The sequence below is a fragment of the Crotalus tigris genome, unplaced genomic scaffold (genome assembly GCF_016545835.1).
Source record: "Crotalus tigris isolate CLP2741 ecotype Arizona unplaced genomic scaffold, ASM1654583v1 scf7180000018891.247784533:1973344, whole genome shotgun sequence".
In the NCBI taxonomy this organism is placed as follows: Eukaryota; Metazoa; Chordata; class Lepidosauria; order Squamata; family Viperidae; genus Crotalus; species Crotalus tigris.
Window position 1 is genome coordinate 394,881 of NW_024097260.1, and position 27,767 is coordinate 422,647.

Genomic DNA, 27,767 nt, shown 5'->3' on the forward strand with positions numbered 1-27,767 from the left:
GTCAGAAATGGTGTAGGGTCTCCTGCTTGGGCAGGGGCTTGACTAGATGACCTACAAGGTCCCTTCCAATTCTGTTATTCTAACTTTCTAACCTTTTGATAACATGATGCCCCATAGATTCTATCTTCCTAGGCTCCAAGATCACCGCAGATGGGGACTGCAGCCAAGAAATTAAAAGACGCTTGCTCCTGGGGAGGAAAGTATGGCAAATCTAGACAGCATACTAAAAAACAGAAACATCACCCTGCCAACAAAAGTGCGTATAGTCCAGGCCATGGTTTTTCCCAATTGCAATGTATGGCGGTGAAAGTTGGACCATAAGAAAGGCTGAGCACCAAAGAATGGAGGCCTTTGAACTCTGGTGCTGGAGAAGACTCCTGCGAGTCCCCTGGACTGCAAGGCATTCAAACCGGTCAGTCCTAGAAGAGATCAACCCCAACTGCTCTTTAGAAGGCCAGATCCTGAAGTTGAAACTCAAATACTTTGGCCACCTAATGAGAAGGAAGGACTCACTGGAGAAGAGCCTGATGCTGGGAAAGATGGAGGGCAAGAGAAGAAGAGGACGACGGAGAATGAGGTGGCTGGATGGAGTCACTGAAGCAGTAGGCGTGAGCTTAAATGGACTCCAGAAGATGGCAGAGGACAGGGGGGCCTGGAGGAACGTTGTCCATGGGGTTGCGATGGGTCGGACAAGATTTCACAACTAACAACAATAAAAACACTACTGAGGAATTCAAAATAAATTCTTAAAGAGCATGGAAAATAAGGTAAAAATGTAAAGTCATTTTCAGGAGAAGTAAAATAGAGAAATTGCACAGCCAATTTAGCACTGCTTTAGAGAAACTACTTCAGGAATGGCTTTCCAGCGTCAAACATCAAATAATCATTGTTTCTTATAAATAGCCTAATCTCTCTCTCTCTCTCTCTCTCTCTCTCCCTCCCTCCCTCCCTCCCTCTCTCTCTCTCTCTCTCTTCCTGGAACTGATTGCCCCCAGATAGATCAGTAATAGGTGACATTCAGCTGCTAACTAATGCAGAGGTCAAGTCCTTTATTAGCCTTGATTCCAAGGTCTTCATTCCCGAAGATGGTAGAAGACAGGAAGGCCTGGAGGAATGTTGTCCATGGGGTCGCGATGGGTCGGACACGACTTCGCAACTAACAACATAGATTCTATAGTCATTTCCTTGTGTTTCCTACCTTACAGGACTCTTAAGTTCAAATTAATAATGAATACAATTAATGATGATACAAAGGAATTGGACTGGAAATGGACTATGTCCTTTGAATTTTTCTTTCCAAGTGAACTGAGTCACTGGCCATATCTATGCTCCCCTTCTCATTACTCGCAGCAATAGTTACTTATTCTGCATCTATTGATGTATTGGAAATCAAGCAGGTCAGTGCCTCTGAAAGAGTCCTCCATTTGTCAGAGGAATTGATCCTTGCGTCTCTTTTTGATTTACCCCTTTAATCAAGTCTTCCAAACTGAAGTCAGAGGCTGCAAAAGACCTCCAGAGAATCATCTGAGCCTTCTCTCACAGCAATAGTTTTGCTAGCATCTGCCAGTCATGAAATGATTAAGGCTGCAGAAGAATCATGAGAGAGGGACCTTGGAGTCCTAGTGGACGATCACTTGACCATGAGCCAGCCGCGTGTAGCAGCAGCCAAAAAAGCTAATACAATCCTGGGCTGCATAAACAGAGGATCGAATCAAGATCACGCAAAGTATTAGTACCGCTTTATAAAAACCTAGTGAGACCACACCTGGAATATTGCAGCCAGGTTTGGTCACCATACTACAAAAAAAAGATGTTGAGAGTTTGGAAAAAATTCAGAGAAGAGCAACTAAGATGATCAAAGGCCTGGAGGCTAAAACATATGAAGAACGGCTGCAGGACTTGGGTTTGACTAGTCTAAAGAAAAGAAGAAATAGGGGAGACATGATAGCAGTGTTCCAGTATTTGAGGGGCTGCCACAAAGAAGAGGGGGGTCACATTATTCTAAATCACCAGAGGGCAGGACGAGAAACAATGGTTGGAAGCTATTTGGACAATGATAATGTTATTTTGAGGCTATCCAAGGGAGCAATAAGATCATTTCTTCTTGGCTTGGTCATATGTTTTGAGTGCCTGAGTAAATATGGCTTATGCCAAAGCAGGTTTTTGCAGCAAGCTAATTTAAAGCGGTACTAATATCTCTCATGATCTTGCTTCTATGCCTCTGTTTATACAACCCAGGATTGTATTAGCTTTTTTGGATGCTGCTGCAGACTGCAGGCTCATAGTCAAGTGATCGTCCACTAGGACTCCAAGGTCCATCTCCCACTTACTGTTTCTGAGCCAGGCTTCTCCTAATCTATACTTGTAGCTGTGGTTTTTCCTGCACTGAGCAAGGATTGGACTAGGTGATCTCGAAGGATGATCTTCTCTGAGTCTAAGAGGGCATGATTAACTGGCTTGCGTGCCCATTTTCTTCAATTAAAAACTGATCTCCAGCCACAGCATTACACAGTGTGTAAGGACCCACCCCACTTTACATCTTAAGAAGACAGAACTCTTGGAATATCTCTTCCAACAGGCATCCTTTATTAAGAGAAGATGGTTGCAGGCGTTCTAGACAGGATCTGAGGAGTTCTCTCCCATCCTTCAATGTTTTAAGTGTTCCCAAGCAGCCTCCACCCCAATAGGTCTTCCGGCGATGATCACTCATCCTCTTTTCCCAGATTCCAGGTGTTGCCTTGTTCCCCCCCCCCCCACTTTTCCCTCTCTGCCAGCTAAAGGAAGACTTCAGAGAGCTGAGTAGATGAAAGGCAATGGCCATATTGTTATGGTCAGTACTCCTGATGGGAATCAACATCCAGTCCTTTTGCAGTTTACTGAAGGAAATGCGAGCCATAAAACCCTCCTGCTCATCCCCCTTCCCCTTCGTAGTATGACAGAATCCAGAGAGGGCAGAAATGGATTTTTTTTTTCCATAGTAGATAACTAGAAATGAAATATAATTGGATTCTGACAGTTTAACCAGATTTCAAAGCAGCCGGTGTTTTGCTGGCTGACAACGTTCAGTTGTCTCTATTTGCATAGAAATTTACTTTGAGCTAAGCCTTCTGCCCTAAAGGGAACTATGGTAGGATGTATCTTTATTCAACTTTATTAAACAAGAGGTTTAGGTTGAAAAAAGTCAAATAGTTCCCGAAGCTTCTGATCTGCTTACTGGACATTTGCTTCTAATATATTTCAATCCTGTGGCAACCGCTTTAGACACATCCCATCTTTCCAAGTCAGATCGAGATTCAGGCTGTGTCAACGTACACAGCGTAAAGGCCATGCTACTTTTTTTTTTTAATGCAAAGGACTGTTAGAAGCTGCCACTGCTTCTATCCCTGGGCCTTTAAAATAGCCTAGTACATTTTTTTTAACATTTGTTTTAGATCTGTCCCAGATTTAACTTAGCTAGAAAATCTTTCAGAGAGCCAGGGAACTTTAATTTTCCTCCGATTCACCACAGCAAAAAATGTCTGATCTAAATAAAGTGCATGCTAAGTGTGGCAACCTCCATTTATTAGAAAGCATGTGGGATTTCTTAAGTGGCAAGGCTTAACTTAGAATCACCATAATGGTATTGAAAGTCTACTGCAATGCTTTCTTTGAGAAATGGAGGGTAAAAGTTAAAATCTCATTTCCAAGGGGGGCGGTGCATGGAGGAAAAAGAGAGAGAGAGAAAGAGAAAGGGCATTACAGAGCAGACCAATATTTCCTAGAGATTGGGATTAAGAAGTAACATATCCTCTGAATTAAGCCCAACTTTGGTGATGTCGGACCTACCCCAGCTTAGACATTTAGGAAAGAAAGGCCCTCAACTCCATTTGGTTGAAGTGATGAATAGAATAGAATAGAATAGAATAGAATAGAATAGAATAGAATAGAATAGAATAGAATAGAATAGAATAGAATAGAATGGAATGGAATGGAATGGAATGGAATGGAATGGAATGGAATAACAGAACAGAACAGAACAGAATAGAATGGAATGGAATGGAATGGAATAATAGAACAGAACAGAACAGAACAGAACAGAACAGAACAGAATAGAATAGAATAGAATAGAACAAGAGCAGAATAGAATGGAATGGAATGGAATGGAATAGAATAGAATAGAATGGAATGGAATGGAATGCAGTGGAGTGGAGTGGAGTGGGATAGAATAAGGAATAGAATAGAATAGAATAGAATAGAAGAGAAGAGAAGAGAAGAGAAGAGAAGAGAAGAGAAGAGAAGAGAAGAGAAGAGAAGAGAAGAGTTGGAAGGGACCTTGGAGGTCTTCTAGTCCAACCCCCTGCTTGGGCAGGAAACCCTATACCATTTCAGACAAATGTTTCTCCAATTTCTTCTTAAAAACCTCCAGTGTTGGAGCATTCACAACTTCTGGAGGCAGGTTGTTCCATTGTTCTCGCTGTCAGGAAGTTCTAGGTTGCTTCTCTCCTTCATGAGTTTCCATCCTTGGTTCTTGTTCGGCCTTCAGGTGCTTTGGAGAATAGCTTGACCCCCCTCTTCTTTCTGGCAGCCCCTCAGATATTGGAACACTGCTATCAGGTCACCCGTGGTCCTTTTTTTCATTAAATTAGACACACCCAATTCCAGCAAAGGTTCTTTTACTAAAGTTAACTGGTTGCAGTGAAAGTGAAGCTAGATCTGAATATTCCCATGCAAAGGTTATACTTTTCCCCTTTTCCCTGGGCCTCCCCCTTTGACCAGTCCATCAGTGCCCAATACGATGCTCTTTTGATGTTTTGGGGACGGCTTGGATGATTGATGCCTGTCACTACAGTTTTGCTTTCGATTCCCAGGCCAGGTGTCCTTGGAGGCTGGTTCATTCCAGTTTGGCACCTCTGTTCTTGTCAATGTGTCACCTGTCCCACTGTTTCTCTTCTTGTTCTCATGCCCACATATTATTGCCCCAAATTCCTCTCTCCTCTCTGTGATGACCCAGGGCACAGCGCCAGAGGCAATGCAGTCAGCTGGCAATTCAAACTGCCCTTTAATTGCTCCAAATTTTTCCCAAATGCTCCCACGTTTCTGGCAAGCCTCCAAACAAAGGAAGGCACACATACCTCTGGCTGCAAGTAGTTTCACATACAGTCTGATTAGGAGAGGAATTTACTCAAGGCCATGGAGATAACAAGCAATGACACATACATCATAAATCTAACGAGTCTGTGTGAATACAAGCTTGCCTGAGCAGTCTCAGAAGAAAAGCCAAAATACAGTCCTAAATCTTTGAACATTCAAGCAACGTTGTCAGACAGTCCAATGGTCAGAGCTTCCGGGTTTCCAAGCAGAAGTCACAGAACAAGAGATCAGCAACAATACACACAAAACTCCAAGGAATCAGTATTTGTTCCCGACAAAAGCCTTTCCCCACAGCCTCTCCTTAAATCTCAGTCTCCAGGTGTGCGGGACGCTCCCCTCCCGAGTCGTTGAGCCTGCCCGCATTGTTCCCTCCTTCTCTCCACTCTCCATGCTCTAGGATCAAGTGGGGGTGTCCCTTGTTCATCACCTGAACTCTGCCTCTTCTGTTCCTCCTATTCCACTCCTGAAGGGCCCTGACCTGCCTTTACCTGCTCTTTCCCACATTCCTCTGAAACCACAGACACCTCTCCGTCGACCACCACAGGGTCCCGTCCCGGCTCATTTTCCTCCGCAGATTCAGGCTCCGATGGAGGCATGACACTCCCATGCAATTTATGGCAGGAAGCCAGCGAAGCAAAGAAGCTGAAGATGGCAGACCTGACAGGTGACTCCAGGGATGCAGCCTAAATTCTCTTTGAATTCTCATTAACAAGCTTCATTAAGATAAAAGCAGGCGTGTTCTAAGAATCCCAGCAAGTGATTTCATTTAAAATCAATACATCCCTCACAGTTTCTCACAATTCTATCCAGGATAGGGGAAAAAAGGCAAATACCGTATATGCCGGCGTACAAGGCGACCCGGCGTATAAGACGACCCCCGTCTTTGTCACCGAGCCGCATTCCTAGAACGTCATCTTATACGATGGAAACTACCAGTATTTCCGGCGTATAAGACGACTCGGAGTATAAGACGACCCCCGTCTTTGGCGCTGAGTTTAGCGCTTGCGGAAGTCGTCTTATACGCCGGCATATACGGTATTTGCTCTAATAGGGGGGAGTTTGGGCCCGTTTTTAGACCTTTCTTGCCACCGTCGTTAAGTTAGAAACACGGTCGTTAAGTGAATCCGGCTTCCCCATTGATTTTGCTGGTAAAAAAAAGGTTGCAAAGCGGATCACATGACCTTGGGACACAGCAACTGTCATAAGTTGGAGTCACTTGCCAAGTGTCTGAATTTTGATCACGTGATCACCGGGTGGCAGCGATGGTCATAAATGTGGAAAACGGTCATGTGACTTTTCAGGATGGTTGTCGCTAAATGAACTGTTGTAAGTTGGGGACTGCTTCAGTGGTGGAATTCAAATACCTGAACAATTGGTTCTCTACATGGATGCAGGCCTGGGTGTCTAGACCTAGAACAGACTTCCGGAAGTGGCATCCACGCACTTCTGGCGGGCCGTTCAAGGCCTGAGAGGCCTTCTCCAGGCCTCCGAGGCCTAGAACAGACTTCCGGAAGAGATGTGCATTCGGCCGGTTCTCTGAAGTCAACAAAATTTAGCTACCGGTTTTGCCGAACCGGTGCAAACTGGCTGAATCCCATCCCTGGACTACTTGCACTATTTCTAAAATTTAAAACATATTTTTTGTAGGCACCCACGCTGAAAATCTTTGTGATTGGCTGCTGTGCTAGATGGTAGTTTTATTCAAGAAGGAAAAACAATATTTGGTTTTTCTATGGCACCGAGGAGTCCTGCCCCCCCCCAAAAAAAAATTACATTGGGTTGTGCCTGATAATATGGAATTTATTATCTGTTTGTTGATTTGTTCTGGAACTTAGTCCAAAAGCAAAAAAGAGAAAAGTTTGGAGAAAACTAGTGCATAGCTCCAATTTCATAAGGATCCAGATAGAATTTGCTGAGAAACCTGAGGGAAAAAAATAGAGAATAAATGGAATGGGCCATCATTTGCACACCCCAGCAACCTTTACACAAATATTCACCACAGGTAATTCATTTAGCGACTGTTTGAAGTTACGACAGCACTGAAATAAGGGACTTATGACCCTTTTTTCAAACTTGCGACCGTTGCAGCAGCCCCATGGTCATGTGATCAAAATTCAGACGCTTAGCAACTGACTTCTATTTATGACGGTCGCAATGTCCTGAGGTCACGTGATCCCTTGTGGGAAGTTCAGCCCCCCAGAGAAGGAAATATTAAGAGGGCAGAATATTATATTTCCTCAAAGGATCTTAAAGAGGCAGAAAAGCATGCCCAGTTTTTCTTAATAGCCCCAAGTCTGCCTCCCCCAAGCAGAAACCAGCTCTGTAGAAATGCAGATGTAATAATCCGTTCAGGAAGGTTGGAGCCCTCCAGCTAGAAGCTTAGGAAGACAAAGACCCTTAAAATCTACATACCCTACCCAAACTCTAAGACAGAGCATAATAGGATTAACTCACAGATGCCAAAGGGACACAGGTCAAAATACATGACACAGGAAATAGCCTCAAACAGGAACAGGAAAGAACTCCAAACAAAAGGCTCAAGAGGGTATAAAAACCCACTCCCTACATATGCTCACTCTCTTTTATGCCAGAGCCATCTTTCCATCTGGCTCTCCTCTTCAATAAACTGCAACTGTAAGGACCCACCCCACTTTGCATCTTAAGAAGACAGCACTCTTAGAATATTTCTTCCAACAGGCATCCTTTATTAAGAGAAAATGGTTGCAGGCGTTCTAGACAGGACTTGGGGGCCAAGTCCTATGGTTCAAGGTTTTAAGGGGTTCCCAGCAACCCCACCCCACCCCACCATCCTTCGTGACAATCCCAGGCATTATATTTCCACCCCCTTTTTCCTCACTGCCGGCAGAAGGAAGACTTCAGAGGGGAGTAGATGAAAGCTGATGGCCCCATTGTTATGTGTAGTCCTTTTGGTGGTACCCACATCCAGTCCTTTTTGAGGTTGTACAGAAGGAAGTGGGGGCCATAAAGCCCCTTTGTTCACCCCCCTTCCCCTTCATCATATGACAGAATCCAGAGAGGGCAGAAATGGAGTTTTCCATTGTCGATAACTAGAGATGAAATATAATTGGATTCTGACAGCAACCTTTTTTCTAAATCAGCCACCATGTTGTTTATTCCCGGCTTGGACTGAACCACAATGAAGACTTTTCTTCCAACACCCTTTTGCAACCTTCTGACAAACCAAGTCCATGGGGAAGCTGGATTCACTTCACAACCGGGTTACGTAACTTATCAACTGCGGTGATTCACTTAACAACTGTGGCAAGAAAAGTCGTAAAGTGGGGCAAAACTCATTTAACAGCAGGAATTGTGGGCTCATTTGTGCTCATAAGTCAAGGACTACCTGTATTTCTAAACATGGCTTCTCCATTTAATTTCTTATGGCTGGCAAAAGCTGCAGAGTTCCTTTAATCGCTAGAATTCTCTTGGCTTTTGCGAGATTTTCATTTTTGGCTAAAGAGGCAGTGTTAAGAGAGGAAAATAGGCAATGAAATATAGGCTCTGGAAACTTGTCAAGGCCGGTGGAGATTTAGACAAACAGGTTTTGATGTAAATTAAAAAATGCCATCTCAGCTGTTTAGTACTTCGGCATAACATATAATTACAAAAGAGTTGCCATCTGTGAAATAGCATCCAGCAACACATAAGACTATCATTTTGTTCTCATCTATCTGAATTTCATTTTGCATTCTCAGCAAATTCATCAATTATCTGGACCTAGTTATTTCCTTTTCCACCGCAATTCTTTCATTTTCAATATATAACTTTGCCATTCGAAAAAGCTTTTCTTCTCCTTTGAGTTCTATGCATAAAGGGTTTTTTTTAAAAAAAACCCCATCCATTTGAAGTTTCCAAATTGGGATTCATTGTCGCATAATTGAACTAAAGCTGTTTGGGGTCGTTATTATTTTTTTTCCAGAAATCTGAAGCAGAATGTTATCATTATGGTTTCTGGTTATATTAAATTTATCTCACTGTTTCCAAAAGATTTTGTACAATTAAAAAAAAAACAAAAGCCCTGCAAATTTGCCCTTCAAATTTCCCTACAGCAAAATTGTGGGTGTGGCATTTGTAAGTTCTTATTTGAATTAAATATCTGGAGGGTTTCCTGAGACATACATGTGTTTATCTGAGGTATTCTCAAATATTTGATATCAAGAGAAGGTGAGTGCAACATAACAACTTTGCCCCATTGGTATTGCCCCATTGGCAACCCATGATTCTCCATGCAGACCTCCATGTACTAAATAGAAGCATTAGAAGTATAAGCTCAAGATCCAGAAGGTTCTTGACAGTCTTGAACACTGGGGCCTATCCAAAAAAATTCAGTTCAGTGATGAGAAAAGTAAGTGTTGAAGGAAAAGTCTTCATCAGGGGTCAGTCCAAGCCAGGAATAAACAACATGGTGACTGCTTTAGATAGAACAGTGGTTCTCAACCTGTGGGTTGGGACCCCATTTGGCATCGAACAACCATTTCACGGGAGTCGCCAAACAACACAGTCCGCCATTTTTTCCCCCTTTTCCTTAGCTGTGCTACTCCCTTTTGAAAGCCAATAGAATAGACTCTCTTGAATAGAGTCTAATTCTATTGGCTTTCAAAAGCCAATAGGAATTGTCCAGGCTGTCTCTGCCCTGCTGAGCCTGCCAAAAGTCCCATTCTGCAAACGGTGCTGCACCAGTTGAGTAGTCCTCAACTTACAACCGGTTGAGTAGTCCTCGACTTACAACCGGTTGGGGGTTGCGGCATTAAAAAGGTTGAGAACCACTGAGATAGAAGGTTGCAGTTTATTGAAGAGGAGAGCCAGACAGGAAGATGGCTCTGGAAGAAAAGAGAGAGAGCACATGTAGGGAGTGGGTTTTTATACTTTCTGGGGCTTTTGTTTGGAGTTGTTTCCTGTTCCTGTTTGAGGCTTTGTATTTCCTGTGTCAGGTACTTTGACCTGAGTCTGAGTGTGCCCCTTTGGCACCTGTGAGTTAATCCTATTATGTGTTGTCTTAAGAGTTCGGGTGGGGTATGTAGATTTTAGGTGTCTTTGTCTTCCTAAGCTTCTAGCTGGAGGGCTCCAACCTTCCTGAATGGATTATTACATCTGCATTTCTACAGAGCTGGTTTCTGCTTGGGGCTATTAAGAAAAAACTGGGCATGCTTTTCTGCCTCTTTAAGATATATTAGGAAATATAATATTCTGCCCTTTTAATATTTCCTTCTCTGGGGGGCTGACTTCCCACATAAGGTTTTACACTTAGGCAAGAAAAACGAAACACACCAATATAGAAAAGATAGTAGCATAGGATAACAGTCTTCCAGTACTTCAGGGGTTTCACAGAGAAGAGAGGGTTGACCCTCAAAGCACCAGAAGGCAGGACAAGAAGCAACGGATGGAAGCTAATCAAGGAGAGAAGCAACCTAGAATTAAGGAGGAATTTCCTGACAGTTAGAACAGTTAACCAATGGAACCTCTTTCCTCCAGAAGTTGTGGATGCTCCATCATAAGAAGTTTTAAAGACATGATCGGACAACCGTTTGCTTGAATTGATATAGGGCAGGGGTAGGCAACCTCGGCTCTTTTATGACTCATGGACTTCAACTTCCAGAATTCCCGAGTCAGCTTGGGAATTCTGGGAGTTGAAGTCCATGAGTCATAAAAGAGCCGAGGTTGCCTACCCCTGATATAGAGTTTCCTGCCTGAGCAGAGGGTGGACTAGAAGACCTCTAAGACCCCTTCCAACTCTGTTAGTTTGTAACCACAATGCATCTCTAGCTTCATTGTTGATTTACAGTTGACCTAATAAGTCTGTGTAAGGCATCTTAGATTTATCCCAGTGCAGAGTTTTATAGTGTGGGTAATGAAATTATTTCCATTATTAAGCCAAAACAGTGATGCATTCCCCACTGTCACTTACAGCTGCCCACTGAATCAGTTTCTATGGGTGGTGAACATATGCCTGGGAGACTTCAATTAGCATTATTCCACTAGGCAAAATATTGAACTGGATGCTCTCAACGCCCTGTTTCCTGAATGTGATATGGATTAGCACAGAATTCTGTGATGAACAATGAAAAACATGTTGATCTTGTAATTGATCTTGAGAAAACTTCAATGGATAAAAATGTTTTGAATAGATCTAAAAGATTAGATAATTGGATTTATTAAATGGAATGTTTGAATATGGTTAAAAAGAAGAGAAAAATTCTGAATATAAATGTATATTAGTCTGCGAGAGACATGTATTTTAAGTAGTATACTATCATTATTTCTGAACATTGTGGGGAAAATAAATTTAAATAAGAATTTTGTAAACATGATCTATGATGAGGCAATCAAGATGATCAGTTAGAAAAGAAGCTTTATATCGAGGTGGTTATTATTTGCAGAAATATTAGAAAAATGTCTATCTGTTATTTATCAAAATAATAAGAATTGTATGAATTCAAGGTTGGGAAAAGAGAACATTATTGGAAGAAGAGAAAATCAAGCAAAGCTATTATGTGGACTACAGAATTACAGAAACTAAGTGTTATTGACTGTTTCTTAAATATAAACCCAGACAACAAGCTGTTTACCAAATATTAAGGTGATTATATTTTAAAAAATCAATTATATAAGAAAACATGTTGATAAAATGAGCTGTTGAAAGGACTACAAAAGAAATTTGATTCTACTGTCTGTACCAGAAAAAAATTAAGGCTGTATACCACTTCCCCTAAAGGAGAAAAATCTCTTTGACAAAAGTGGAAAATGGCTCCTAGCTCCTCTCTTGACCTGTCTGAGATGGTGTAGGTTCTCCTGCTTGAGCAGGGGGCTGGACTAGAAGACCTCCAAGATCCCTTCCTATTCTATTCTATTCTATTCTATTCTATTCTATTCTATTCTATTCTATTCTATTCTATTCCATTCCATTCCATTCTTATTCCATATTCTATTCTATTCTGTTCTGTTCTGTTCTGTTCTGTTCCGTTCTGTTCTGTTCCTTATTTCTGTTCTATTCTACTCTACTCCACTCCACTCCACTCTATTCTATTCTATACCATTCCATTCATCCCATCCTATATTCTATTCTATTCTATTCTATTCTATTCTATTCTATTCTATTCTATTCTATTCAAATCTATTCCTTATTTCTATTCTACTCTATTCTAATTTCTAATAATAGATAATAGTATTCTAATAATAGAATGCAATGTCCAGTATAAAAATGTTTGTTGCCTCTAGGAAGGTGAAAGAAACAGAAATATTCCTCATGCATTCCCCCCACAGTAAAATGTAACAGCCATTTAAATGGATTTACAGGAGTCATAGAACTTACAGTTTCATTTATTTTATTGCCGTTCAATTTTGCTTGATTTTAGGCTTAATTTAAGGGGTTTAGGGTTTAATTTAGCTGTTAATTTAAGGAAGATCATGGTTATTAATGTTTCCTTAACAGTTCCATGGGGACCACCGTAGTTCAAATCAGATTCAGATCGGAGATTTTTCTTTCTTTTCTTTTTATCAGAAAAAAAATAGCATGTTTCCTTCCAAAGCAACTTATTCCAAGCAGGAAAAGATTATCCTGCATTTTTTCTACCAATAATTCAATCTGATGAAATAGAAATTGGAGAAATAGTTTCAAATGTCCGTGAGAAATGTTCTTGCTATTTATTTAGTGGAAAGATTCTTATTTTAAAATATTTTTAAATATAAACCTTTTTTTTTAATTGTTGGACTTTATAAAAAAAACAATTAAAGGCTACAAAACTGTTAAAGGAAAGAAGACACCTCTTCAGTATTATTGCAACTATTTTTCTACAATATTTTACATTAACTGCAAAGTGAGATCTCATTTTTCTTTTCAGCTGGGATTTTTTTCTTTCATTTGTTTATTTACCTATAGATTACATACTGTACATAGGTGACCCTGTTTTCATATAAATTTTACTTCAACACTAGCCACAAGAGGGAGCGAAAGACTAATTTTTAAGATGCTGCCTATTCCACATTTTTTCCAGCTTATTAGGAAGCAGGTTGTGGTCTACTTTGTCAAATGCTTTGCTGAAGTCTAAGTATACTATGTCCACAGCCTTTTGCTGGTCTACTAATTTAGTCACTTTGTCTAAAAATGAAAAAAGATTGGTTTGGCATGAGCTGTTTTTAACAAACCCATGCTGGTTACTAGTTATAACTTTATTTGATTCTAGATGTTTGCAGATCTGTTTTTTGATTATCTTTTTCAGGATCTTCCCAGATGCTGATATTAGCCTGGTTGGTCTGTAGTTTACTGGGTCTGTTTTTTTTCCTGCTTGCGCAGGGGGCTGGACTAGAAGACCTCCAAGGTCCCTTTCAGCTTCTGTTCTATTCTATTCTATTCTGTTCTTTTCTGTTCTGTTCTGTTCTGTTCTGTTCTATTCCATTTCATTCCATTCCATTCTACAATTTGTGTATTCTATTCTATTTTGTTCTGTTCTACTCTACTCTACTCTACTCTACTCTACTCTACTCTACCCCGGTTCCGTTCCGTTCCGTTCTGTTCTGTTCTACAATTTGTGTATTCTATTCTATTTTGTTCTGTTCTACTCTACTCTACTCCACTCCACTCTACTCTACTCCACTCCACTCCACTCCACTCCATTCCATTCCATTCTATTCTATTCTGTTCTATTCTATTCTACAATTTGTGTATTCTATTCTATTTTGTTCTGTTCTGTTCTGTTCTGTTCTACTCTGCTCTGCTCTGCTCTGCTCTGCTCTACTCTACTCTACGCTACGCTACGCTATTCTATTCTATTCTACATTCTATTCTATTCTACATTCTATTCTATTCTATTCTATACTATTCTATTCCTTTTCTGAAGATGGGAACCACACCAGCTCTTTTCCAATCCTCAGACAATTCCTGGCTATTCCAGGATTTTTAAAAATATGGTATAATAGTTCTGAGATAACATCTGCCAGCAGTATGAACCTTGTACTGGGGAACTTTAACCAACTTGTGGCTGGATTGCTTCTAGAACCTTCCTGAAGCAGGTCCCTCTTAGAAATTCAAATGCTAAGCCTGCTTGTTCCTTCTGGGTTCCCTGGCTGGTCGATTATTCCATATTCTGGGAATCAGCCCTTCAGCACCTTCTAACAATCAGGTATTTGTCCCCCCCCCCCAAAAAAAAAACAGATTCTCACTGGGTTTGATCTGCTGGTTCTCATTCTTTTCTCTTTCCTCTAGAAAAGTCTCTGCCAACATGTTAGTGCTCTTGTCAGTTTTTGAGGTCTGGCAATTTTTGCCACTGGCGATTGCAACTTGAATTCTCCTTCCTTCCTTCCTTCCTTCCTTCCTTCCTTCCTTCCTTCCTTCCTTCCTTCCTTCCTTCCTTCAAGGTGCTCTGCAAAATTTTCAAGCCGCTCAAAACACATCTTGCTGAGACTCTAGAAAGAGTGCAGAGAAGAGCAACAAAGATGATTAGGGGACTGGAGGCTAAAGCATATAAGGAACGGTTGCTAGAATTGGGTATGTCTAGTTTAACAAAGAGAAGGACGAGGGGGGACATGATAGCAGCCTTCCAATACTTCAGGGGCTGCCCCAAAGAAGACGGAGTCAAACTCTTTTCCAAAGCACCTGAGGGCAGGACAAGAAGCAACAGATGGAAACCAATCAAGGAGAGAAGCAACCTGGAACTAAGGAGAAACTTCCTGACAGTGAGAACAATTAACCAGTGGAACAACCTGCCTCCAGAAGCGGTGAATGCTCCAACACTGGAAGTTTTTAAGAAGAGACTGGACAGCCATTTGTCCAAAATGGTGTAGGGTTCCTGCCTGAGCAGGGGGTTGGACTCGATGACCTCCAAGGTCCCTTCCAACTCTATTATTATTATTAAATTGATTCTTTTTCTCCCACCAGATATTTTCTTTAAAGTTTAAAAGATAGGGTTGCATCTCAACTGCAAAGTAAAGCTTCCCCCTTTTTTTTTATTGTAACCCTGGTGGGAAAAGTGCTTAAATGGCTTGATCGATAGGGTATTAAAGCTGTCACTCACTCATTTCCAGCCTATTCGTCTCTTTTATGGGAAACGACTGTCATTAAAGGGTGCCTTTCATCTCAGAGACTCCCAACAAACTCCAGGAGCTACTGGTAATAAAATAATAATTGCAGCTTGGAGGCTTCATGGGTGGATCACCAAGCACTTAGAAAAAAAAAAATTGCTAATGAATGAAAAAAGTTGCAATGCAAGGAAAGAAATATCTATGGGCCTTGGACAGCCTCTTGGCCTAATTGCTCCTCAAAGCCTAAAAACCAATTTATTTTATTGACACTTCCAAGGGCTGTTTTCTCCACACCTGGGATTCCTAAATCCCTTTCACAGTTACTGCTAATGAGCCAGGTATTACCTATTCTATACCTGTGCATTTATTTTTTTCTTGCCTTACTTTTTTCACCACCGAATTGCTTTTTGTTGGATAGGGCCAAGTGTTCAAATCTGTCACGATTCTTCTGGATTTTGAGCCTATCTTCTAAATCTAAAGTGTTGGTTATTTCCCCCCCCCCCAAACTTGGCATCATCTGCAAATGTGATGAGTAATCCTGTGTGTAAGTTTGCAACCTAAAACATTGCTCAATTTTCGAAAGATCAACCATGTTGGTTAAATGCTACTGTCTGCTTTGACACAAACTGAAAGAGAAAAATCTATCAGGTTTATACTTAGGAGTATCAAATCTTTCAGGATAGTAGGCCAGAAAACGAAGTTTAAAAGTATCCCAGAAGAAGGATCTGCATTAGGCCTTATTTTGGAGGGATATTTTATTTTGCAGCTGGCTGGCCGCTCCCCCCCCCCCCATCTGCTTGCCCGCAGCCGCAAAGGCTTATAGGGCTTCCCAAGGCAGATACACTCTTTGCCCGGATGGAGAAATGATGGAGACTGCAGACTCCTTTTCAAAGCTCCCCGTTTGCAAGAAAGACAAAACTTCCAGTCCTTGTCATTTCTCCATCAGGGAGATGGAGAAATGGTTCTTTCTACTGCATTTGGTGTGTAACTAGCTCGCCCTCTAGTGGTGGACCTTGGGAAATGCACCAGGGTGAACCAACAGGATCTTAGGCAGCTGTAAGGACCAGCTTCAAAACCTCTTCCTAAGAATAGAATAGAATAGAATAGAATAGAATAGAATAGAATAGAATAGAATAGAATAGAATAGAATAGAATAGAATAGAATTATAGAAAAAGAATAGAAAAAGAATAGAATAGAATAGAATAGAAATTAGAATAGAAATTAGAATAGAATTATAGAAAAAGAATAGAAAAAGAATAGAATAGAATAGAATAGAATAGAATAGAATAGAATAGAATAGAAATTAGAATAGAACTATAGAAAAAGAATAGAAAAAGAATAGAATAGAATAGAAATTAGAATAGGCTACAGTTATAAAGAAATTAGAAGAAAAAAGGGTGGAAACTTAACCGAAAGTGGCATTTCTACTGTACATTTTTCCCAAAAGGTTTCCACCATTTTGGCCACTACTGTAACTAAGAGGTCTGGGCAGCACAGCTGCTGCTGCTGCTAGCATCCTTCAAATCTTTAAGGCTTATCTTATGTGCTCCATTTGGACTCACGGCGTGTTCTTAGCCATCAAGAGCTTCTTATGTATAACAAACCCAAAGATTTCCGGCTAAAGCTAAAGCTGATTAGGGCTGCGAATCCACGGCATATGGTGCCGGTTCTCTTTGTGTAAAATGTTGCAAGGGGACATTCAGGCCAATTAACCCCCTCGCTCCTAGCTTGCCGGTCCAACCCCCAGTGATGTTTCTAGAAAAGGCTGCAGTCCGAAGCAGAGAACTGCCTGGTTTGCATCTTGGAAGGATTGGAGTGTAAGGACCCACCCCACTTTGCATCTTAAGAAGACAGAACTCTTGGAATATTTCCATATGCCGTTTTTTGGGGAACCGTTTTACTGCTTCGCGTTCTGTTCCCAGGACAGGTGTCTTTGGCAGCCGGCGTATTCCAGTTCGGCATCTCTGGTTCCCATCAGCTTCCCTCCCTCCGTTTGTCTTCCTCTTTCCACACCCAACTTTGCTTTCCCCCCCCCCATTCCTTCCCCCCTCTCCCCTGCATTTTATAGCAGGATGCCAGCGAAGCGAAAGAAGCTGAAGATATAGCAGACTTGTCCCTGGCTCAACAGAAAACGCGAATGCAAAAGAATAAAATTAAATTAAAAAAAAAAAATAACAACACAATCGTTTTGTAGGGTTTTTTTAAAAAAAAATATTCAAAAGACTCTTCTCGTTACGTTTATTGCTCAGAAAAACTGTGCACGGATATATTTACGGCCCGTTCTGATCCCTGCCCACAGATCCACCACTACCATTAAGCGCCTGTGTGAGAAAAGGCACAAAAATCTTTCCAGCAATTGCCTCTGGAAAAGATCTGGAGAAAAAAAAAGAGAGAGCACAAAATGGCCTTCTTAGTCATGGCTATTAGGGGGGCGTGGGGGCGGAGGGCAACAAGAGAAGTCCCTTTGCCACAGATATGGGGATGAAAGCCAAAGGGCAACTTTCAAAGGATGGGAGTGGCCAACTGGGCTTCCCAGCCACCTTCCTCTGCTCCATCCTTCCACCACCTCAGGATCGAAACCACGGCCATCTCCTCCGATGGGCTGGACCGGCGGCTTTTCCTTCATCTCTTCTTGACGGACGCCAAGTAGGCGAACCACAGCATGGCCACGAGGTTTCCGAAGAGCACCTGGAACTTGCGAGAGAAGAAAAGGCCACCAGTAACAGAGAGAGGAGGACAGGACTCAGCGGTATAAAAAATAAATATTTGCTACTGGAAGAAAGATTCTTTGCCTACTTTAGAAGAATGGATATTTAAAGTATCTAGTTTTGCAGAAATGGCAAAAAATTCTGCTTATTTAAAGGATCATACACAAGAAAGATATATTATTGTACGGAGAAGATGGATAGATTATATTCAGAAAAAGTATGGAATTAAAAAGTTTCATTTATTTTATGAATGAATGTTAAATATTATAGAGAATTGTTTTATAGGTTATGGAGTTAAAGGTTAATTGTGATATTTTTTTTCTTTTCTTTTTTTTTCTTTTCTTTTTTTATTATTATAAATTTTATTATTATTAACCCTGTATTCTGCTCTGGGAAGTGAAGGGAGGGGGGTTGGGGGTGGGAGGGAGGGTAAGGGGGGGGGGTAAAGGTAGTATAGACAATGGTTGCCTTATGAATTTATTTTACTTTAAAATTTTATTGTATTTTTATAATGTTTGTATCTTAAAAAATAAAAATTTTCAATTAAAACAAAATAAAAAAAATAAAAATTTGCTTTCCAAATACTTAAAATGTAAAACTGGAAAACCAATACAATTTGTTATTAAAAAAAATTTTTTTTTAAAAAAAGGGCCAGAGTTTAAAGACCCCCGGCATAAAAGATTCTTGTCCTCAAACCGCGTAATGGAAAGACTGCCTTGTGGGAAGCTCAACTCTCGAAGGCGCGTCCCTCAATTTCCCAGCCACAGGGGGCAGAAGTGGTTTGCCCTTCTTAGGGGGCGACTCCTGCCTACCCAGTCTGGCCCACAGCCCTGCGGTTACCTTGTGGTCTCCCATCCAAGACCTCATGAAACCTGGTGCTTTGTCACGACGACCGGCTTAGCCGGTGAAAGTGGACTCGTCGTGTAGCCTTCTGCCCTTCCGTCCTACACCCCCCCAATTAAGTAATCCGTGGGAATGAAATGGGGGTGGGAGGGGGGGGAAAGGGAAGTGCTTACCTGCAAAGGGACGTAAGTGAAGTTAATAACCTGGACGGGGGTCCACACTTTCCAGTTCATCTTTAAGGATGCCCAGTAACTAGTTTTCATCTTTTTGGAGAAGGCAGATATATCCTTTCCCTGGAAGAAAATGGTGATCAGCCACATGCAAATGAAAAAAAAAAATGCCCCCACCAAGCATCCAGGAGGTATCAAAAGGCCCCGGAGAGAATTCTTTTCACGTGCGATAAAAAGGCACCATTAGGAGAATCCCGGGAGGTGGGACAGGGCCAAGAAAAAAAAAAAAAATCAGAGGCACACAGTAAGTGTTGTGGCTGTATAAAGATTTTTCACTCAGCTTTTCTTCAGAAAGTCTTCCAACTGTGAAGCCCTGCCAACGCTTGGAAGCAAGGAAAAAAGGAACCCCCAAATCTGTTAAATCGGGGACACAGTTTTATAATAATAATAAAGTTGGAAGGGACCTTGGAGGTCATCTGGTCCAACCCCCTGCTCAGGCAGGACCTATTCTATTCTATTCTATTCTATTCTATTCTATTCTATTCTATTCTATTCCATTCCATTCCATTCTTATTCCATATTCTATTCTATTCTATTCTATTCCATTCTATTTTCTATTCTATTCTTATTCCATATTCTATTCTATTCCATTCTATTCTTATTCCATATTCTATTCTATTCTATTCCATTCTATTCGTATTCCATATTCTATTCTACAATCTGTCTCTTCTCTTCTGCTCTTATTCTATTCTGTTCCTATTCTGTTCTTATTCTATTCTATTCCATTCTATTCTATTCTATTCTATTCTGCTCTTATTCTATTCTATTCTATTCTATTCTAATTCTATTCTATTCTAATTCTATTCTATTCCATTCTATTCCATTCCATTCATCCCATCCTATATTCTATTGTATTCTATTCTATTCCATTCTATTCCATTCCATTCTATTCCATTCCATTCATCCCATCCTATATTCTATTGTATTCTATTCTATTCCATTCTATTCCATTCCATTCCATTCCATTCCATTCATCCCATCCTATATTCTATTCTATTCTATTCTATTCTATTCTATTCTATTCTATTCTATTCTATTCTATTCTATTCTATAATTCTACTCTACTCCTACTCTACTCTACTCTACTCTACTCTTACTCTACTCTTACATTCTAAATAAATGTCCCATTTAACCACAGAAACTTTGGGCTCAATTGTGGTGGTAAGGCAAGGACTACCTCTACTGAAAAACAAACCAAGCCATTCTTCCCAGGAAGGACAGCAGAACCGGATGTGTCCAAGCGGAAGCCGGACAGCCACCCATTTGCATTCCAGCAGGGAGAAGGGGTTAAACCGGCTGCCCTCAGATCATCCCTAAGCAAGACCCTACCTCCAAAAAGTTCATGACGAGGAAAAAGAGGGCCAGGAAGGCCGGGGAAACGATGAGACGGTCCACCAGCAGACGTTTGACGAGTGCAAATGGGGCCTCCGAAGGAATTAGCTGTTCCAGGTAGAGGTAGAAGTAATGACTGAGCGGTCCAGTGAATAAAAAACTGCAAAAGGAAAGAAATGGTGAGTGGGGCTTGATCTCAACCGCTTCTCCTACGAGACTAACCAACTGTGCAATCCAGTCTCAAAACAGATGATTCTTGAATAATAGCGTCACGGTTCCAGCTTGAGGAAACAACAAAGCTAGTGTAAGGACCCACCCCACTTTGCATCTTAAGAAGACAGAACTCTTGGAATAGTTCTTCCAATAGGCATCCTTTATTAAGAGAAAATGGTTGCAGGCGTTCTAGACAGGACTTGGGGTCCAAGCTCTCCCAGTCAAGGTTTTAAGGAGTTCCCCAGTAGCCCCACCCAATCACCCCCCTCTTCCAGCGACAGTCTCAGCATTACACTCCCACCCCCTTTTCCTTACTGCCGGCTGGAGGGAGACTTCAGAGAGGAGTACATGAAAGGTAATAGCCCCATTGTTATGGTTAGTCCTTTGGGTGATACACACATCCAGTCCCTTTGACGTGTACCAAAGGAAGTGAGGGCCATAAAGCCCCTTTGTTCACCCCCCTTCCCCTTCATCGTATGACAGAATCCAGATAAGGCAGAAATGGGGTTTTTTTATAGTTGATAATTAGAGATGAAATATAATTGGATTCTGACAGCTAGCATAGCTGAGACGCCCAGCTCTCTAATGCAAAACTTTATTGAGTAAAATATTTCAGCACAGATGAAAGGAAAAGCAGCTCCGGTGACTTGGCGCCAAAATCACCATAGCAAAAGCGTAAAAGTACCCTCTCCCCTAAAGCCAGCAGGTCACATTGTCCAATGAAACTTTACACATTTGTTATGAGAGAAGGTCTTGTGTTCTCAGCAAGCAGCTCTCAAACGACCCCGGTTCTCACGCCATCTGAGGCCTGCGTTCCGTTCACCCCTTCCCTCCCTCCGAGTCTGTAGGCAAGCTACAAAGCAACCATGGAAGAAACAGTGCCGGAGTCTTTCGAAGTTTAAGGACCCAGCCCACTCTGCATCTTAAGAAGACAGAACTCTTGGAATAATTCTTCCAACAGGCATCCTTTATTAAGAGAAAATGGTTGCAGGCGTGCTAGACAGGACTTGGGGTCCAAGCTCTCCCATTCGAGGTTTTAAGGGGTTCCCCAGTACCCCCACCCAATCCCCCCCTTCTTCCAGCGACAGTCTCAGGCATTACACTCCCACCCCCTTTTCCTTACTGCCCGGCTGGATGGAGACTTCAAAGAAACTACATGAAAGGAAAACGGCCCCATTCTTATGGTTAGTTCTTTTGCAATACACACATTCAGTTCCTTAGAAGTATACTGAAGGAAGTGAGGGCCATAAAGCCCCTTTGTTCTCCCCCTTCTCTCCCTCTTATGGCAGAATCCAGAGAAGGCAGAATTGGGGTTTTCTATATTTGATAACTAGAGATGAAATATAATTGGATTCTGACACGAAGCTTCACAAATAGGCTGCAACTCATCCCAGGGCTTGGCGTCAGTCAGTTATTGAGCTGCTGTGACGTCGTCCAAGCCTCTCGCCCAGGGGTGTCCAACTCAATTTCACTGAGGGCCACATCAGCATTGCGGTTGCTCTCGGGGAGGGCGGGGGGTGGGTCGGTGTGGCCAGGGTGGGTGCGGCCTACTGGGTGGGTGTGGATGGAGTGGATGTGGCCTATTGGGTGGGCATGGCCAACTCTACATCGTTCGCGTCAAGGGGGCCTGTGGAGGCCTGGGCAGGAGTGGGACAGATCTGAGGGTCTCTGGCAGAAGGGGGGGGACCGGGGCAAGCGTCAAGGCATGGTCCACTGGAGGAGCCTCACTGCCTGTGAAACCCCTCCACCGGACCCCATCATGCCGGATATGTGAAGTAAGCGAGGGCCATTTGCTGGCCACTTCCAGGCGATGGAGATTGTGCAAACAGGTCCATCCTTGAGAAAAGCAAGCAAGAGGAAGTGGAAGATGTTGAAGAAATGAAAGCAGAATCTGAGACACACACACACACACACACACACACACACACCCTGCTCCCCATAGGCTCGTCAGCAGATGGAAGGTGTCCACTCTTAACTTTTCTGAGCAAAAATCTGGTTAGTTAACGATAGCTTTTCATAAACCCCCCCCCACCCATCATGTGTTCACGTTGCCCAATCACATCCTTTCTGTTCGTTATGGGAACGGTCCACTTCTCTGTAAGACATCTGCTTACAATGGCCTTGGGTCTCATGGTCCACGGGCTTTTTGAAATTCCCATTTCTTTCCCAGCCTTTCCCCTCCCCGTTTCTGTGGCAAGTTGAGCAGGGACAGAGGTTAGCAAGCATTTTAGCAATTCAACCTTGACAGAAGATTCCAGGAGAGAAACCGATTCCTCTTCCCCGTAATCTCTGAAGTGTAACAGGAGGCACAAGGGGCATTAATAATAGCAACAGCCCTTAGACTTATATACCGCTTCACAGTGCTTCACAGCCCTCTCTAAGTGGTTTACAGAGTCAGCCTATTGTCCCCAACAATGTGGGTCTTCATTTTACCAACCTCGGAAGGATGGAAGGCTGAGCCAACTTTGAGCCAGTTAGGATCGAACTGCAGGCAGTGGGCAAAGGGAAGGAAGGAAGGAAGGAAGGAAGGAAGGAAGGGAGGGAGGGAGGGAGGGAGGGAGGGAGGGAGGGAGGGAGGAAGGAAGGAAGGAAGGAAGGAAGGAAGGAAGGAAGGAAGGAAGGAAGGAAGGAAGGAAGGAAGGAAGGAAGGAAGGGAGATAACCCTTAGACTTATATACTGCTTCACGGTGCTTTACAGCCCTCTCTAAGCGGTTTGCAAAGTCAGCCTCTTGTCCCCCAACAATCTGGGTCCTCATTTTACCGACCTCGGGAGGACGGAAGGCTGAGTCAGCCTTGAGGCAGTGAGACTGGAACTGGTGAACGGCTAAAAGCCAGCAAACAGCAGAAGTAGCTGCAGTCCTGCATTCTAACCGTTTCGCCACCGGGCAGAGCCTGTTTGAGACAGCCGAAAAAATCCCCAAGCTGTAACCCTCAAGTAAGTAATTAACTTCATCATTGGGAAATTCCAAGAGTTCAAGGTCCATGACCGTTCAGATCGACCAACCGCAGTGCTGGTACAAGTTTCAGTTCGCTCCTGCTCCATTGACAACTGCGGTCCCACCAGCCCCGGCCACCAGCCCCACCAGCCCCACATCTGACAGGGAGTTTATTGAGTGGCTAGCTCACCTGGCTTAAATGCTGGCTACTGGTCAGAAAAGTAAGGCTGTGGGAAGCAGGTACCCTGTGTCCCCCCCCAAATAAACCCTAGTTTTGGGGCAAGGCACAAAAAATCAAGCCAGCGTGTGTGGGGGAGTGGAGCTGCCCCACGCGCCCTGCACCCACTTACCTTGCAGCCAGGCCTACTTCTTCTGCAACGTCTTCTGCAGCCAGGCCTGCATTTCTAGGTCACAGGCCTTTCCGGAAGGCGTTTGCAGCCGAGAACCGAGCTATAGACTCAATGCATAGCTCGGTTCTGCAAGACCTCTGCAGCCGAGGACCAAACTATAGATTCAATCCATAGCTCGGTACTCGGCTACCTAGAACAGGGGTAGGCAACCTTGGCTCTTTTATGACTGGTGGACTTCAACTCCCAGAATTCCCGAGCCAGCATAGCTTTCCCTTTCCCCTCAGCATGGCTGGCTCAGGAATTCTGGGAGTTGAAATCCACGAGTCATCAAAGAGCCAAGGTTGCCTACCCCTGGCCTAGGCTGAGACCCTCCAGATCAGGGGTAGGCAACCTTGGCTCTTTTACGACTCGTGGACTTCAACTCCCAGAATTCCTGAGCCAGCCTGGCTCAGCTTGGAAACCTCTCCCTTTCCCCTCAGCGTGGCTGGCTCAGGAATTCTGGGAGTTGAAGTCCACCAGTCATAAAAGAGCCAAGGTTGCCTACCCCTGGCCTAGACCTTCCGGAAAGGCCGGAATGCAGCTGCAGAATGGAGCTGATCTTCTGGCCTCAGGAGAAGTAGACCAGCTGGGCAGGGCTGTCGGTGCTGAAGGTGAGTAAGACACCCCCTGAAAATAAGACCTGGTGCCTCTTTTGGAGGCACAAAAAAAAAAAAAAATAAGGCCTGTTTGTTATGGTTCCGGCCAATGAAACACTTCAAAGAACTTCCAGGCATTGATTTTCCTAAAAGTCATTTATTGTTACAAAATGTCTTGGCACAGGCATAACGGAGATCTAAGTTCTCTTCCTCTGAGCAGTTAAATTATCAGCATGTTCCCTCCCTAAATTAGCTGTCATATATCACATTATCCAATTAGTGTGAAGGTCGAAGGTTTCCTTCCTCTTTCTTTCCCGGGCTTTACCCCCACCCCCCTTCTGCTCTGTATTAACCCCAAAAACACCAGACAGTTCTGCATATTGTCAAAGCAAGAATATACAATATTTGCAGCGTTGACGCTGGTCTTATTTTTGGGAAAACACGCTACTTTTCCATTCTCAGAAAGAGGGGCGACAAAACTCCCACGACTGCATGATACAGCAACATTGAAAGGCAAGACTTTTCAGGCCACCCCTTCGGTGAGCTTCTTCCACCAGTCCCATCTTACCCATAGGCAGCAAACCGCAGGGGTTCCCGCCAGTCAAGGCTTCTCTTTTTCTGGGTCTTCTCAATTAGTTGGGACAGGAGACTCCCTAGAGCTGATAGGAAGGCACTGTGGGAAGAAAAGATGTAAAATATGAAAATGTAAAAAAAAGATGCTGAGACTCTAGAACAGTGGTTCTCAACCTTTTTAATGCCGCGACCCCCAACCGGTCGTAAGTCAAGGACTATTCAACTGGTTGTAAGTCGATGACTACTCAACTGGTGCAGCACCGTTTGCAGAATGGGACTTTTGGCGGGCTCAGCAGGGCAGAGACAGCCTGGACAATTCCTATTGGCTTTTGAAAGCCAATAGAATTAGACTCTATTCAAGAGAGTTTCTTCTATTGGCTTTCAAAAGCCAATAGAATAAAAGGGAGTAGCACAGCTAAGGAAAAGGGGGAAAAAATGGCGGACTGCATTGTCTGGCGACCCCCGTGAAATGGTCATTCGACCCCAAATGGGGTCCCGACCCACAGGTTGAGAACCACTGCTCTAGAAAGAGAGCAGAGAAGAGCAACAAAGACTTGATCAGGGGACTGGAGGGTAAAACAAATGAAGAACGGTTGTGGGAATCGGGTATGTCTAGTCTAGTGAAGAGAAGGACCAGGGGTGACATGATAGCAGTGTTGCAATATTTGAGGGGCTGTTATAGAGAGGAGGGGGGTCAACCTATTTTCCAAAGCCCCTGAAGGCAAGACAAGAAACAATGGATAGGAACTAAAGGAGAGAAGCCACCTGGAATTAAGGAGAAATTTCCTAACAGTGAAGACAATTAACCAGTGGGGACAACATTGCCTTCAGACGTTGTGGGTGCTCTGTCACTGGAGGTTTTTAAGAAGAGATTGGACAACTATTTGTATAGGGCAGGGGTAGGCAACCTTGGCTCTTTTATGACTCGTGGACTTCAACTCCCAGAATTCCTGAGCCAGCCATGTCATAAAAGAGCCAAGGTTGCCTACCCCTGGTATAGGGTCTCCTGCTTGAGCAGGGGGTTGGACTAAATGACCTCCAAGGTGCCTTCCAGCTCTATTCTGATTGATTGAATTTGTGGACCTTGAAAGAGATACCTGGGAGAGAGATATTCAGAGTGAGAACAATTAATTAGTGGGACAGCTTGCTCCCAGAAATTGAGGGTGCTTCATCATTTTTTTGGGGGGGGGAGGGAGGGTTTCAAAAAAAAAGACTGGACAGCCACTTCAATGAAATGGTACAGGGTCTCCGGCTTGTGGGGCTGGACTAGATGACCTCCAAGGTCCCTTCCAACTCTGCTATTCTGTTACATACAATATTTTTTCTCTCTCCAAAACTACTGAGAAGGGAGGGGAGAGAAAAAGGGAAGTTTATTTTTAAGAAGAGACTGGATAGTTATTTGTCTGGAATGGTATAAAGTCTCCTGCTTGAGCAGGGGGGGCTGGACTAGATGACCTCCAAGGTCCCTTCCAACTCTGCTATTCTGTTACATACAGTATTTTCTTTCCTCCAAAACTACTGAGAAGGGAGAGGAGAGAAAAAGGGAAGGTTATTTTTAAGAAGAGACTGGCCAGCCATTTGTCAGGAATGGTCTAGGGTCTCCTGCTTGAGCAGGTTGGGCTGGACTAGATGACCTCCAAGGTCCCTTCTAACTCTGCTATTCTGTTACATACAATATTTTTTTCTCTCTCCAAAACTACTGAGAAGGGAGAGGAGAGAAAAAGGGAAGGTTATTTTTAAGAAGAGACTGCATAGTTATTTGTCTGGAATGGTACAGGGTCTCCTGCTTGAGCGGGTGGGGCTGGACTAGATGACCTCCAAGGTCCCTTCCAATTCTGTTATTCTGTTACATACAATATTTTTTCTCTCTCCAAAACTGGAGAGACTGGAGAGTTATTCGTCTGGAATGGTATAGGGCAGGGGTAGGCAACCTCGGCTCTTTTATGACTCGTGGACTTCAACTCCCAGAATTCCTGAGCCAGCTTGGCTGGCTCAGGAATTCTGGGAGTTGAAGTCCACGAGTCATAAAAGAGCCGAGGTTGCCTACCCCTGGTATAGGGTCTCCTGCTTGAGCGGGGGGGGGGGGCTGGACTAGATGACCTCTAGGGACCCCCTCCCAGCTCCGATTCTGAAAGCGCGTCGGGAAGGGCGGAGAGGCGCACGCACCTGGTGGCGGCTTTGGTGAGCACCGGATAGAGGCGGAGGAGGAGGAGGTAGCGGGTGAGCAGCTTCCGCGACAGCGGCGCCGAATCGAGCTTGGAGTAAACCGGAGACATCCCGCCGGGGGCATCGCCAGTCCCTGGACGAGCCCTATTGCGCATACGCCTGGCGGAGGAGGAGGAGGCGGAGGAACCCCGCCCCCCATCTCTAAGCCAATCAGAAGATACGGGGGGGAAAAGGCGGAGCTCAGCAGCGGAGTTCAGGCAATGTGTGGGGCGGGACGGAGGGGGGGGGGCTCTTCGCTTACCATTGGCTGCCCGCGAGGCGGCCGAGGGAAGGATGAGAAGCTGGGTGGCCGTGAGTGATGAAAGGAGTCATTTCATCCAATCGGAGAAGAGAGAGCAAAGCCGGGGCAGAGCATTAGCTAATGGACAGATGGCGTGGAGAGGAGGGGTGAATACAGACAGCGGGGGGGGGGGGCAGAGGAATAGAAATCTGCTCCTCCATTGGTGGTCGCGTGGTAGCGAGACCCAAGCATAGAAATCTGATTGGTTGAAGGCAAAGGTGTGGTGGGGAATGACGGCCCTTTTATGACTTGGCTGGCTCAGGAATTCTGGGAGT

General features: G+C 43.5%; 1 protein-coding gene across 2 annotated transcripts; it reads right to left on the reverse strand.

Annotated features, from left to right (window-relative positions):
• Window positions 1-17,387: 17,387 nt before the first annotated feature.
• Window positions 17,388-27,333, reverse strand: PXMP2 (peroxisomal membrane protein 2). 2 transcript variants are annotated; one of them, XM_039357353.1, is made up of 5 exons: window positions 27,153-27,333; window positions 24,982-25,086; window positions 20,277-20,439; window positions 18,891-19,010; window positions 17,388-17,854 (listed from the first exon to the last, which is right to left on the reverse strand). In XM_039357353.1, exons 1-5 carry the CDS (start codon window positions 27,305-27,307, stop codon window positions 17,789-17,791), a joined length of 609 nt encoding a protein of 202 aa, XP_039213287.1. In that variant the 5' UTR covers window positions 27,308-27,333; the 3' UTR covers window positions 17,388-17,788. The 2 variants fall into 2 exon arrangements, with proteins under 2 accessions (XP_039213287.1, XP_039213286.1); XM_039357352.1 differs by having other exon boundaries at window positions 17,388-17,860; window positions 27,153-27,332.
• Window positions 27,334-27,767: the final 434 nt, after the last annotated feature.